At 49.9% G+C, this 14,608-nt stretch overlaps 1 protein-coding gene and 1 pseudogene across 1 annotated transcript; one reads left to right on the forward strand and one right to left on the reverse strand.

The window, feature by feature from the left end:
- The first annotated feature begins 2,083 nt into the window (after positions 1–2,083).
- LOC136451033 (exocyst complex component EXO70B1-like) lies at positions 2,084–6,418 on the forward strand (annotated as a pseudogene).
- Positions 6,419–7,079: 661 nt separating this feature from the next.
- On the reverse strand, positions 7,080–9,342 carry LOC136453929 (SNF1-related protein kinase regulatory subunit gamma-1-like). Its single transcript, XM_066454478.1, has 3 exons — positions 8,279–9,342; positions 8,002–8,162; positions 7,080–7,798 (listed from the first exon to the last, which is right to left on the reverse strand). The coding sequence occupies exons 1-3, from the start codon at positions 9,161–9,163 to the stop codon at positions 7,519–7,521; spliced, it is 1,326 nt and encodes a 441-aa protein (XP_066310575.1). The 5' UTR covers positions 9,164–9,342; the 3' UTR covers positions 7,080–7,518.
- Between the last annotated feature and the right edge of the window lie 5,266 nt (positions 9,343–14,608).

Raw genomic sequence — 14,608 nt, forward strand, 5'->3', positions numbered from 1 at the left:
AGCCTTATGCGTCGTGCCTCCTGGTCTGCTTCAGCTTCGATTTGCCGGCGATTAAACCGGTCAATATTGCGTGCTTCGCGTGCAGTCTTTTCTTGTTCTGTTTCGCCAACTGCTGGCGGCTCGTCGTTGCTGACAACATGGATCAAATCCCCTCGTCTTGGCGGGAAAGACAGAAATTGGGGGAAAACCGGGGCGTGGTCTGGTAGATCCAGATCGTATTTGACGTCTTCATCTTCGTAACGCTGAAGCTCGGTGTGGACAGATGCGTTGGATGCGATGTCGAATGAGGAGCTGGAGTCACCCTCTCGGACTATGTGGACGGATCCTTCTTGATAATCTTCAATTCGGACCATGTTGACGATGTTGCATGGCTTCGGCCGAGATCGGTGTATAGGACATAGATCCGAGCGGCGTCGCAGGTTGTACGCGTAGCTGGAGGCAGCGTTTTGCAGGCCGTAGGGCTGGACCTGGTGGTTCTCCGTCGGGGCTTCGTACTCGCAGAGTCGGAGACTCGTCGCGATGTCTGGCCGGCGATGAGCGAAACGCCCCTCAGGAGTTGATACGACCACAAGATCTGTTCCAAGTCGCACAGGACGACTGGTCCGAGCTGGTCGGATAGATCTATTGTGGAGAGCTGTTACCTGCTCGTTAGGTTGGATTTGAATCGTACTTACCAGAGCCAGGGTTTCAGCGAGTTGGATGCCGACCCGATCAACGGAGTTGAGCATGTCGGTGTTGTCGATCTGCTTCCCTCTGTAGCAGGGAAGCGGATGACGGGTTGTTGGCGTGGCTGTAGGCGTGGTCGGAGCCAGATGTCCCGTGGTCGGAGCCAGGTCCATCGTGGTCGGAGCCGTGTTCACCGTGGTCGGAGCCGTGTTCATCGTGGTCGGAGCCGTGTTCACCGTGGTCGGAGCCGTAGTCGATGCAGGTGAAGTAGTCGTCGGCGCAGGCTGAATCCATGCCTCCTCCGCGGTCATGGCGATGGAGTCATCGGAGCTGGTGGTCCAGGTGATCTGGCCGACGGTGAACGTGAGGCCGTTGGGCGTAGCCATGGAGCCGGAGATGATGACCATCTTGTTTGCTTGGAGAGCAGTACGCACACCCCCTACCTGGCGCGCCACTGTCGACGAAATATGGTCGGCAGTCTACCTAGGGGTATGCCCAAGGTAGTAGATTATCGGCAGACAGATGCGCAAGCCCCAAACAAGACGGTGACGTGAGACAGACATAAGGTTTTATCCAGGTTCGGCCGCCAAGAAGGCGTAATACCTACGTCCTGCGTCTGATTTGTATTGCTATATGTCAATGAGAGATATTTTTTAGAGGGGTCCCCTGCCCGTCTTATATAGTCCGGGGGGTAGGGTTACAGATCTGGAAACTAATCCTAGTCAGTTACAATTGCCATATGTGGCCGGATAAGGATCCCTATTCTAACCGACCAGGATCCTGCTTGGTCGCCAAATCCGTCTTGATTCCTTGTGCGGGACTCCGACCAGGTTAACTGGGCCGCACGTTATCTTTCGGGTGGACTGAACCCATCGATCCGGGCCAGCCCAAGCTTAGCCGTAAGGGTATAGGGGTTAATACCCCCACAATATGCTATTTATGTTATTAGTTATAAGTTGAGATTACGGATGAAAATGGACAGAAACATGCATAAAACTGCTCATTCTTGTTTCTGCATTTGATCACCGAGGACCTGGTACCGGGATAGTTAGGAACAGGAGTAAAAACAGAGTACGTGAAAATACGAGAAGGAACAAATATGATACAACTCAGGGCCCGTTTGATAGGGCTTTCGGCTCCTCAAAAAACAGCTCTGGTTCTAACTATTCTTAAGGAAGCATATTCTCTTAGGGAGCTAAAGCTTGTTTTTTATACTGTTTGGCGTAACAGCTTTCCCGGGTAGCCAACAAAGAGTAAAAAGTATATAATACCCTTATTTTTTTCTTTTCCTTTTTTCTTTCTCTTTTCTTTCCTTTTCTTTTCTTACGTTATCCTGTCCCTGTGCCTATTTTTCTCCTCCGTACCCTCCCCTTCATTCTTTCTCTCTCCTCATCTTCCCCAACCGCTCGCCTCACGCATCACGCAGGCGCGAGAGTCGCAACCTGCTTCGCCCTTGCACCCGGACATCCTCGGAGATCTAGTGGTCCAGCAACCCCGCGCCTAAGCGGCCCTGTGCGTGGTGCTCGGCTGCCCGGCGGCCTTGTGCTCGGGCACCCAAAGGCCCCGCGCGGCTCCGCACCCGGCGGCCACGCGTTCAAGCGCTCGGAGCTCCGACGAGCCACGCGCGGACGGCCGCCCCGGCGACTGCGCGCGCGGCCGCCCTCCCTGCATGCGTCTCCCTGAGGGCGGGGGTAGACTTGACCTGCACACGCTGGGTCTGCTGGTGTCCGATGGGAGCTAGGAGAAGCTTCATTTTTTAGCTCCACCTGACACACTGTGTCTATGAGAGCGCGTTTTGCGGAACTCCATGGTGAATCAGTTGAGGAAAGTGGCGTTTGGCAGCAGGAGCTAAAAAAAAAATGGCTGCTGGAGCCGCCTGTGAATCCATACCAAACGGCCCCTCAGTTAGCAGATGTTAGCAGTTTTGTTGAAGTGACTCACGGGCATCCTGAATCCTCGTGCTGTGATATGAGTCAGAGTATCAGACGGTGGCATGCATACTAGTACTCTGCATCCTTTTTGGCGACAGAGAAACCAGGAGGCAGGAAGGAGCAGCATACGGGCACTACAAATTCAGACAGCTGGAGCCGCTCTGTTGTGTTTGCGGAGAATCAGATCAGGGCACTCAGGAGTCAGGAGTCAGGACTCAGGAGTCAGGCAGGCCGCAGCCGCACTGCAGGCAGTCAGGCACAGCCCTACCCAAACGAACCCGTCCGTACGATCAAGAGCGAGCGATATCTGATGAGACAGCCCATTATGCTAGCAAACCAGCCGTGGACCCATTCAAAACCGCCCAGCCAGCTCAGCGCAGCGGGCAGATTAGTCGACTCCCGTCCATTCCTCTCCTCTCCTCCTCCTCCCCCTCACCCGGCCCTTTTCCCTTCTCCGTTCGAAGAAGCTCGCAGCAGCAGCCGAAATCCAGCGGCAGTCGAGGATGGCGGCGGCGCCGCCGCCGGACGGGCAGGAGAAGGTGATCGCGGCGGCGCAGCACATCGTCAAGTCGCTCGCCAGCTCCAAGAACGCCGCCGACGACATGATCCGCATCCTCTCCGGCTTCGACAACCGCCTCTCGCTCATGTCCGACCTCTTCCCCCCTCCCCCTTCCGCCGCTGCCGTCGATTCCATCCTGGAGGCGGACGGAGGGGACCTCGCAGGGGGAAGGGGGACGGGACGACCCCGACCCCGACGAGGATGACGCCGTGGCCCGGGCCGAGGCGGAGTGGGACGCGGCGGCCGAGGCTGATCGAGCGCTGGGAGTCCCCCGCCGCCGGGGACGCGCTGGTGTTCGACTCGCGCGAGGACGCCGAGGAAGTATCCTCGCCGCGGCCGCCTGCCTCGCCGGCGCGCCGGGCCAGCGCGCCGACGCCGCGCTGCAGGCCGCCATGGCGCGGCTCGAGGACGAGTTCCGCCACCTGCTCGTCCGCGGGGCGCCGCCGCTCGCCGCCGAGGACCTCCAGGCGTCGCTCCTCCGCCGGCTCTCGCTCACGGTGCCCTCCTTCAACTCCTCCGCCGTAGACCTTAGACTGCCCCTCCTTCGCCCAGCACCACGCCGCCGCCGCACGAGGGGGGCAGACGAGCAGCAGGGCGGCGGCAGGAGCTCCGCCTCCGACGACGAGATCTCGCCCTACCTCATCGCCCCGGACACCGTCAGCGCACTCAGGGATATCGCCGACGGTCATGCTGCGCGCGGGCTACGCGCCCGAGCTGTGCCAGATCTACGGGGAGGTGCGCAGGGACACGCTCATGGAATGCCTCGCCGTGCTCGGGGTCGACAAGATGAGCCTCGAGGAGGTGCAGCGGGTGGAGTGGGGCGTGCTTGACGGCAAGATGAAGAAGTGGATCCATGCGCTCAATGGTCGTTGTCCGGGGCCTCCTTGCTGAGGAGCGCCGCATCTGCAGCCAGATCCTTGCGGCCAACCCTAACGCTGAGGAGGAGTGCTTCACTGAGGCAGGCCAAGGGCTGTGTCCTGCAGATGCTCAACTTTGGTGACGCCATTGCGATTGGGAAGAGGTCCACAGAGAAGCTGTTCCGCATCCTTGGTATGTATGAGGCGCTAGCTGAGGTGCTGCCAGAGCTTGAGGGTTTGTTCTCCGGTGAGGCAAAGGATTTCATCAAGGAGGAGGCTGAGGGAATACTCGTACGGCTCGGGGATGCAGTGCGTGGCACGATTGAAGAGTTTGCTAATGCCATACAGGGAGAGACTTCTCGGAGACCACTGCCTGGTGGGGAGATCCATCCCCTTACCCGCTATGTCATGAACTATGTGCGGCTGCTTGCGGATTACAATGCCTCGCTAAATAAGCTTCTGGAATGTTGGGACACTGAGCTGACTGGGGTTGATAATCCAAACATGACTCCATCGGGGCACTGCGTGCTCATGCTGATCACACACCTACAGTGCAAGATTGATGAGAAATCAAGGCTGTATGAGGATGAAGGCCCTGCAGAACATATTTTTGATGAACAATCTGCTGTATATTGTGCAGAAGGTGAAGGATTCAGAGCTCAAGACATTGCTTGGTGATAACTGGATTCGCAAGCGTCGTGGTCAGATAAGGCAATACTCTACAGGGTATCTCCGGTCGTCATGGACTAGGGTTTTAGCTTGCCTGAGAGACGATGGGCTTCCACACACAATGGGTTCATCAAGCCAACTCAAGGCTGCACTGAAGGATAGATTCAAAAACTTCAACTTGGCCTTTGAGGAGTTGTACAGGACACAGACATCATGGAGGGTTGTGGATCCTCAGTTAAGAGAAGAGCTGAAGATTTCCATCTCCGAGAAGGTTCTTCCAGCATACCGTTCATTTGTTGGAAGATTTCGGGGACAACTAGAGGGAGGGAGGGGTTCTGCAAGGTATATAAAGTACAACCCTGATGATTTGGAGAACCAGGTCTCAGATTTTTTTGAAGGGAGAAAGCCAAATGCTTGATGGTCAAGGTGAGTGCTAACTCCCAGGCTGTGTTTCCATACATAATTCAGATGTATTATTGGAAGGTTATGCAGTCTGACCTTTTCATTTTGCTTGCTTCGTTGAATCTGTAAGAGCATGACGGTGCCTTGGCCTTCATTTTATAATTAACCTCAGCTATTTAGTTTTTACAGAAATGGTATCTATAGATTACCTCATAGATCATGAAATCGCAGCAAACCGCTACTATTTGAAGTAGTTTTCTAGTTTAGTAAGCAATATTTGTTGTAGATTCTTCAATAGTTTCTAGTTCTTGTACTTGAGTGATAACCTGTGATACCTCAGTTTGACAATGAATTTGCTACGACAGTCCAAAAAAATCTCCTAGAGAACTGAACATTTAGTCCTATGATACGAATTGCCTCTAGCTGTTTGTCTTAGCTGCCTTATTTTCAGAAGGGCACGTGTTTCTTGTGAACCCAGCACTTGCGAACATCATGTTAATTGAGAACCACAGTTTATCCTCTATCCTTTCACATTTTAATCCATTGAAAAATGTGAATATCATGTTAACTGAGAACAACAGTTTAGCCAGAGCCCTGCACAATTCCTTTCAAACACTGTTAATTTCAGTTGTCTTTCATTTGTTTTTGAAGAGAATATTGGCATGGTATATTGTCCATTCATAGATTAGTTACAATCATGATTTAAGACAATTGCAAAGTTTATGAAGGGGTGATTTTTTTTCCCTTCAAATTATATCACTCATCGTTCCGTTAGTCTGAGCAAGAAACTCACTATTATGACCCTTTCGATGTCCAGGGATGTTCATATCAACTATGCAACCTCAAGACCCATGCAAATTTTGATGATGCTATGCTAGTTCCAAGTCCCCTTCCAAATTTCTTGGCACTACTGTACAGGGAACTTGACCTTCAAACATCTTTTGAAGGTCTGAAGATGGAAATATAAGCTTGTCCTGAACTGACAGAAACTGTGTGAAGTGCAAAGCAACCTGAATTGAATACTTTAGCTTGTCATCCTTGATCCATGTCATGGTGAGTGGTGACATCATTGAGGCTTGCACATGGAATTGTGACAACTGCATCAGCCATGAGCTGTGTAAATTGCAATTCTTACATTTTACCCTTCTTTTGTCGATTGTAACATCTCATGACTCTTGTTTGACTTCAAAAGAATGTTGGTGCCTGGCACTTTTATGTACAATCCTACCAGCAGTTATGTTCACATCTACCTTGTTGCAACCTTTCTTATAGTGTGTTGCAGCCTTCTGTTATATTCATTCGTTAATGATAAACAAAACATATAGTTGATGCGACATGCTATTGGTCCCGTTGTCTTGTCAATCTCTGATCGTAAAAGTACCATTTTCATGATGGTTTACAATGTTCTTAAACATGTCAGTGTGTAAAAGATGTTCTCTGTTTATCCAATTTGGTTCCATTTGTTTTTGTACATGTGTCATCTGATTGTTGAAATTGGGTCCTTTCCCTTATTTGTGTAGTTTGGTATGATAGTTTTTTTTTGCCTGCTCTTGTATACCACTGAGGCACTGACCATACTCAGAAAACTTGTGATGTTTGAGGAAATAGCTGATAGAGTAGAATAGTAACCTGTCCTAATCATAGTTTCTTATAGCCTCATGCACATATACATGTTAGAGATGTGTAGTTAGGGAAAGGTAGATTATCTCAAACATAAGTAGACATAAAACGAGAAAACCTTTTTGGTTTATGCAGTAAATTGATATGAAAAATTCTGAACAGAAGGATAAAATGTGCTTCATAGATTCAAGCTGTTGAGAGTAATCAGTGAGAAAGTTCCAACAGATGATAAACCACAAAATCTTAAAATCTAGGAAACCTTTTTTTGGTTGACAATAAATTGATATCGAAAAATCTGGGGGGATAAAGAAAAGATGTGCTTCCTAAATTTAAACAACGGATGATAATTAATGAGGAAATTCTAGCAACTGATAAATAAAAACAAAAGGAAAGGGGAGAAAGAGAAATGGTATCTTTAACATAAAAGTTGTCACATTACATGGAATGAAACTTGAAAGCCCTTTGGGTTCAGCAATAAACAAAAATGCCAGGTTAAGTGGAGATAAGCAGTAAGCTAGTACCTAGTCCCAGGAACAGGATAAATGATACTCTGGAGATAAGTGAAGCTGGCGTGGCTAAATTCCAGGCATCGAACTTGTTTAACATAAACATGAACAGAGCATTAGTGTTCCACACATGGAAGCATTATGACAAGCTATGATTATTCATCTACATAAGTGACAATTATAGACGAAGGAAGCTCACTAAAAATTTATGGACACTAGAAATGGAAAGTAAGTGTACCAAATTCTACAGAGAAGGGGAGTAAACAGAGAGCATGGTAAAAAAGGATTTCCTGATCTGACTAAACTTTTTAGACCCTGCTGTTCGATGGTAGAGGGATAACACCATTGAAGAAGTCCCCAAAGTAGCCAGGCGGTTCATACACCAACTTGGCGATTATATCTCTGAGGGTGATCAAGCCGTCCAGGTTCCCTTTCTCGTTGATCACATAGATCCTCTGCCTCTTCTCTGCATCCAGCTTCAGTATTATGTCCTTGATACTGTCCCCTCTACTGCACGTTATGATGCTCATTTGCCTTTCGCCGGAGCTCTGCCTCGCGTTCGCGATGAATTTTTTTGCTGTTAGGGTCCTGCAAGTGGTAATTGTTAAACATACTTGTCTTCTGTTGTTTAATTTTACAGTTGTTTTGAACTGTTTTGTGCTTCAATACGCATCTCCCTTTCTTGCACACACACTAAGTTCATGTTCATGTGTGGTTAAGCTAGCAAATTTTATGTCCTCATTAGTAACAATGTTTCTGAGATTGATGATGTTGCCATGTAACGACCGGACCTGTAGTCTCTGTTTGTCTCCGATGCCGTAAGGAGATGCTTGACATCCTTGATCATTATGCTGCCTACGGCCCTGCCGCCATCATCCACCACCGGTATGCCTCCGACCCCTTTTCTCCTCATCAGACGGAAGGCCTTGAGAGCCGGCTCGTCCTCGCGAACCTGCCAATATAATTTCACCTCCTCCAGGATCAGGATCATCACCGTCACCGGGAAGGTGACCGAAAGAAAAATGGGGGCGGGATTCTGAATCAGAATTTCAGAAATGCGTAATGTACCTTGACGATCTTGCTGAGCCTCATGATGGGCAGGCCGATCTCGGAGAGCGTCTTGGTGCCCCACTCCTCGAACCAGTGGAGTCCGACGCACTCGGAGAGCATGTGCACGACGGCGGCCTGCGTGATGATGTTGCTGATGGTGCCCTCGCCGATGTCCACCACGGGCAGGCTCTTCATCCGGTACTTGGACAGCAGCAGCAGCATGGTAAGGAAGGTGTCGGAGCTCTGCAGCGCCAGGAATGGCGCCCACCGGAACGACCCGGAGATGTCCTTCACCTTTGTCTTGTTGAACAGGTCCGAAGACGGCAGGGCTCCGAACACTTCCGCGATGTCTCCTTCAGACTCCGCGTCCGCCGTCACTTTGGACGCGACCGCGGCGGCGGCGGCGGCGGCACCCTCGAACGTGACGGTGCCTAGCTTCGCTGCCAGCTCGTCGGCGCCTACGTCGTCGGCCTTCGCCGCGGCTTCAGACTGGTGGAGCAGCCAGACGGCGATGCCGGCGAACTCGACGATGCCGATGTAGCGGTCGATCCAGCTGGCGTCCTCGGGCGCGTCCACGTTCCTGACGGGCGCGCTGATGATCCTGTTGCGGGACAGGATGTCGACGGCCTCGGCGAGCGTGGCGTCGGAGGGGATCTCCACCAGCTGCGCGCCGTCGAAGGTGTGCGGGAACGACGCCACGGGGATGCTGTCGAAGCAGCTGTTGAGCTTGTCGCCGTGGCTCAGCTGCCGCTGCTGCACGTCCAGGCTGTCCCAGATGTCCTCCACGCGCATGCCGATCTCCGCCTCGGGGCTCCACGACCGCGCGCTCCCGTGCGGGGTCGCCTCTACCACCACCGCCGCCTCCGCCGCACGCTGCTCCGGCCGCGTCCGCACCGCCTGCATGGCCGCCTCGATCTCTCTCTACGGCGCGCTGCTTTTATTTGCCGGCGGGTGATTCTACTTCGTCGCGGATTGTTCTTCTTCTTGCTTCTCTTTCTTCATTCATTCATGCGCTAGCCGCTAGCTAATCTGTGTCCATTCCGATCACCAGAGCTATTTTGGTCCATCGCTTCGCTTGTGCAGCCGAGAACTGAGGCGTGCGCGGACCTCAGATAGTCAGATGTGTCGTTCCTAGCCATCGGCTTCGCGGGGTCGCAGGAACGCGCCCCTGCATGCATGCGTGGCTGGTGTACTGCGTCTGCATCTCCATGCACGAGGGGATGTTAGACATGCAAGGATTTAGCCATAGCTATCAGAGCCTAGTTATTATTCTCTCCACTCAAAAAAAAAGTTTTAGCTTTTATAGATACGTGATTTTGTTATGCAATTAGATATACATATATCTAGATACATAACAAAGTAATTGTGTCTAGAAATGCTAAAATATCTTATAATTTAAAACGTAGTATTTTTTTTAAAAAAAAACTTATCCCGCCTTTTATTGATAGGCCTAATGAATGGTGTCTACGATCGGATCACCAGATCATTTACAAAACTCGAGAGGGAGTAGCCCAATAATCTACCAACTCATGAGCACAACAAATTACATACATGAGGTGAGAAAGAAATTTGACCTTGAACCAAAACAAAAGGCATGAAAATAGAAAGAAATTTGACCTTGAACCAAAACAAAAGGCATGAAAATAGGCGCAACTCTTTAAATAGGACACCACTTGGAGCAAGATCGTAATGTGATGATTTGTGGGCCATGACCAGTTACAAAGAATCAGTTTCCACAAGATCCCTCTCGTCTTTGTTGCTTTTAGGCTATCTCCAACGGTGCACACCCAAACCAGATACCCATTCCCACATTTAGGTAACGCACAGTAAATAAATCCCAAACCCATACCGTATCTTCTCCAACATCCTACGCAGAAAAATCCTCCCCTGCTCCCTCTCCTCTCTCTCCGCTCGATCCCTCTCTTCTCTCCCCCAGGCGACAACCCCACGGCGCCGCTCCTCCCCGCCCCTCCGCTTTCGCGCCTCCTCCTCTGCCTCCGTGCCGCCCCAAGCCGACCGCAGCTCCCCCCGGCCGGCGCCGTCGCGCCCCATCCTCCTCCCTCTACGCGCGCCCCAGCCTCCTCAACATGGAGCACGAGCGCGCCACCCGGATCTGGGCCGCGCAGCCGCCTGCTCGGAGCATCGGCGGCTCCTCGGCGCGGTCGCGCCGGCCGCGCTCCTCTCCGCGCCGGCGGCTCCCCGCCGCGGTCCCGCCTAGACGCGCAGGCCGCGCCCGCCGCGGACCCGCCTTGCCCCGCTCCCTGCCTTGCCCCGCCGGCCGCGCCCCGCCGTGGACCCGTCTGGAAGCGCCGGCGGCTCCCCGCCGTGGGCTCGCCTCGTCGGGATCCACCGGGCGTCAGAGATTTGCATCTTCTCCCTGGAAGACGCTTATTTGCCTCTCGTTTTGGGTGCTATGCAAAATGGGTCATCTGTTTGCGTGCTCCGTTGGACTGTGTGTCCTGATACGCAAAACACTGTGTAGGACTCATTTTGCGTCTGGGTAACGTTATTGGAGACAGTCTTACTCCTACAAGACAAGCTTCTGCCTCTTCACATATATGTGCTTATGGTAAATTACGAGCTCCTGCAACCACGCTAGTTTCTTCATGATTCTGAATGATAGACCCCAAGACGGAGTAGCAAAGATGCCTCGGGTAGTGATGGTGATATTGTCATAGTGTCAAGTGAAAAATCTTGTGAATTGTGGTTGCTCAGCAAACTCGTTCCATGCGACGCCAGTGGCGAATGCATCCTTTGATTTAAATGGGGGCTTGGTTCTTCCTCTCCTTTCTTCTCCTATTTTCTTGCTTCCTTTCTTCCTCCCACCTCTTCTTCTTCTTCCTTTGTCTCCCACAAAAATGGAGGGGCTCAAGGGGGGCTTCATTGCGTGGGGGTGGTAGGGGGACTCGAGTCCAACCCGCTCGATCATATTGGATCCATCCCTATGCAACGTTGAATAAGGAGTAGTTATCATCACACACCGAGAAGGATAATGGTTTTTCTTACTTGGGGGTGGCTCAACATATCATGCCATAGGAGTAGGCGACATCAAGTTAAGTTGTGTGTGATGCTTAAAATATGCTTAAGGGTGTGAGGCATTGAAAGCATCTAGGCCCCTTGTTGAGTTTCGGTGATTAATGACAATACAAGATTACTATGACTAACGTGTGTTTTGCAGAGGCAATTAAGTTAGGTCATAGTAATAGAGATCAATTGGACAATCGAAGTGGTCATGCCCCTACGATGGAAATCATTTCAGTTTTCAAAGGATGGACGACAAGGTTAAGGATGACTAGTTCTAAGTGTCGATTGGAGTTGGAGAGACACTTAGAGTAGTTTAGGACTTTGTTTTTCCTTTGGCCGTACTATTAAGGGGGGTATGTGAAAGCATCTAGGCCCCTAGTTGGATTTCGGTGATTAATGTCAATACAAGATTACTATGACTAACGTGTGTTTTGTAGAGGCAATTAAGTTAGGTCATGGTAATGGAGATCGATTGGGCAATTGAGGTTGTCATGCCCCTACGATAGAAATCGTTTCAGTTTTTAAAGGATGGACGACAAGGTTAAGGATAACTAGTTCTAAGTGTCGATTGGAGTTGGAGAGACACTTAGAGTAGTTTAGGACTTTGTTTTTTCCTTTGGCCGTACTATTAAGGGGGGTATGAACGGGTAGCTTGATCTAGTTGAGTCTAGAGAGTTAGGTGTGGTGCACACTTGTTAAAACTAGCTCTAGGTAGCTCCTATGAATGCCTAAGATCCTTTGGAGCAAACTTCATTCACATATGTTCGAAAGTTGGAAGTGAATGGAGGGTCAAACACTGACCGGACGCTGGCTTCGGTGCGACCGGACGCTGGCCGCAGGGTCCGGTCAGTTCATTTGACCGTGAAGAACAAGTCTGCTGTGACCGGACGCTGGAAGGTCGTGTGACCGGACGCTGAGGGCTAGCGTCCGGTCGACTCCAGTAAGGGTCTAGACTTGGGAAAGAGTGACCGGACCCTGAGTATCCAGCGTCTGGTCGTTTACAGTAAGCATCCAAGAGCGACCGAACGTGTCTGGTCGGTACTGACCGGACCCTGACAGCGTCCGGTCATCACTTGAAAACTATTCACGGGTTGAACTGACCGGAGCGTCCGGTCAAAACGATCGGAGCGTCCAGTCATCCTGCAGAAACTCATAACGATTCATTTTTCAGGCTGCCTTATAAATAGAAGCTCCACTCATGAGTGGAGTAACTTTTGCTCATTCCAACAGCTGAGAAACATGTTTGTGAGTGCCAAGAAGAGCAAGGTCCTAGTGAGGTGTTTGTGATTTGAGAATCCAAGAGAGTAGCCTCACTAGCAAATCAAGAGTAGCAAAGTGTGCATCCATCTTCTCATTAGGCTTCGCGTGGTCAAGTGAGAGTTCATGCTTGTTACTCTTGGTGATCGCCATCACCTAGACGGCTTGGTGGTGATTGGGAGTTTGGTGTTCACCCGATGGAGCTTGTGGGTGACCCAACTCAAGTTGTGAGCGGCTTTGGGTGATTCGCCATGATGGAGTGTCGAAGAATCAACCCGTAGAGAGCACTTGATCCTTGCGCGGATCAAGGAGGAGCTACACCCTTGCATGGGTGCTCCAACGAGAACTAGTGGGGAGTGGCGACTCTCCGATACCTCGGCAAAACATCGTCGCGTTCCTTTCTCTCTCTATTTACTTTGAGCACTTACCTTGAGTATTTACTTTGAGAAATTCAATACTTGTTTTACATCCATATAATTGCTTGCTAGAGTAAGTTTGGAATATAGGTTGCGAGGTTGTTGTGCATGAGTTTGATATAAACACTTTTCTAGGCACAAGGGGTTAATTGGGCTATCCGTAGGATTTGATTATTGCAAGAGAATTTAGAATTAGCCCAATTCACCCCCCCTCTTGGGCATCTTGATCCTTTCAGTTGGTATCAAAGCCTCGTGCTCACGTTTTTAAGCTTAATCACTTAGAGCAAGATGTCTCACGGGGATGGACCTCCTCCTATCTTTGAGGGAGATGATTTTCCATATTGGAAAATCCGCATGGAAGCGTATTTAGAAGCTCTAGACGTTGGAATACTTAGAGCCGCCTCTCAAGGGTTCCCAACACCTAAGAATGCCGCACAACTTCAAGGCGATGAAGTGAACTATGAAAAATGGAATGCAAAGGCTCGCAACACAATCTTTAGAGGCCTTTGCAAAGATGTGTTCAATCGTGTAAGGAACTACAAAGACGCCCATGCACTATGGTCGGATGTTTATGCGCTCCATGAGGGAACCAAGAGTGAGCGTGAGGAACGCTATCATCTTGTAATTAAAAAGCTAAATTCTTTTGAGATGTTTCCCAAAGAAAGTGCTAATGAGATGTATTCTCGATTAAATATTCTTGTAGAGGAAGTCAATGGGCTTGGACTTACTCAAATGTCACCATTCGACGTTGTGAGAAAAATCTTGAGTGTCCTCCCCATTAACAAATATGGGCACATTGTGACCATGCTACATCAAGGTGATCTTTCTGCTGCTACACCGACACAAATCTCGGGAAAGATCAATGCTTATGAGATGTACATGCACATCACACCACAAGATAGCTCATCCTCTACAAAGAAGAAAGAGAAGGACTTAGCATTCAAAGCTAGCCAAGACAAGGGCAAAGCAAGACTTGAGTATGAGAGCTCAAGTGATGAAGATGATGAAGAAAGCCTTACCCTCATGGTGAAGAAGACCACCAAGATGCTAAAAAGGCTAAACAAGAGTGGCATCAAGTTTGATGGCAAGAAGAAGAAGTTCTTCACTAGCTCAAGAAGAAAGCCAATCTCCGAGATGGATTGCTATAATTGTGGTGAACTTGGCCACCTAGCTCATCAATGCACAAAGCCCAAGAAAGACAAGTTCAAGAACAAGGGCAAGAAAGATGATTCAAGCGATGAAGATGAAAAGAAAAAGAACAAGCCCTACAAGAAGAGAGATGGCAAAAAGAGGGAGTTCTACAAGAAGAAGAAGAGTGGTAAGGCCTATATTGTCGGTGATTGGCTCACGGACATTGATTCATCAAGTGGATCATCCGATGATGATAGTGACAATGAAAAGGTGGCCACCATTGCAATTGATCTTGCATCTTCACCGCCATCATCGCCATCATCCTCTACACACCTATGCCTTATGGCCAAAGATGAACGCAAGGTAACTAAGAGTGATGATAGTAGTGATGATGAACATGCTAGCGATAATGATAGCGATAGCGATGATGATGACTCACCTACATATGATGATCTTGTCAAAATACTAAGAAAATATACTAAGATCATTAGAAAGAGTAGAGCTACAAATGAAAAACTTG

Source organism: Miscanthus floridulus, chromosome 5 (genome assembly GCF_019320115.1).
Source record: "Miscanthus floridulus cultivar M001 chromosome 5, ASM1932011v1, whole genome shotgun sequence".
Taxonomy (NCBI): Eukaryota; Viridiplantae; Streptophyta; class Magnoliopsida; order Poales; family Poaceae; genus Miscanthus; species Miscanthus floridulus.

Bases quoted from the DNA above. Each gene is read 5' to 3' on its own strand.
- LOC136453929 (XM_066454478.1), bottom strand. From the start codon at position 9,163: ATGCAGGCGGTGCGGACGCGGCCGGAGCAGCGTGCGGCGGAGGCGGCG. The intron at 8,163-8,278 runs GTACATTACGCA...TTATATTGGCAG, and splicing joins GGCTCAGCAAGATCGTCAAG to GTTCGCGAGGACGAGCCGGC. The intron at 7,799-8,001 runs GTCCGGTCGTTA...TACCACTTGCAG, and splicing joins GAGACAAACAGAGACTACAG to GACCCTAACAGCAAAAAAAT.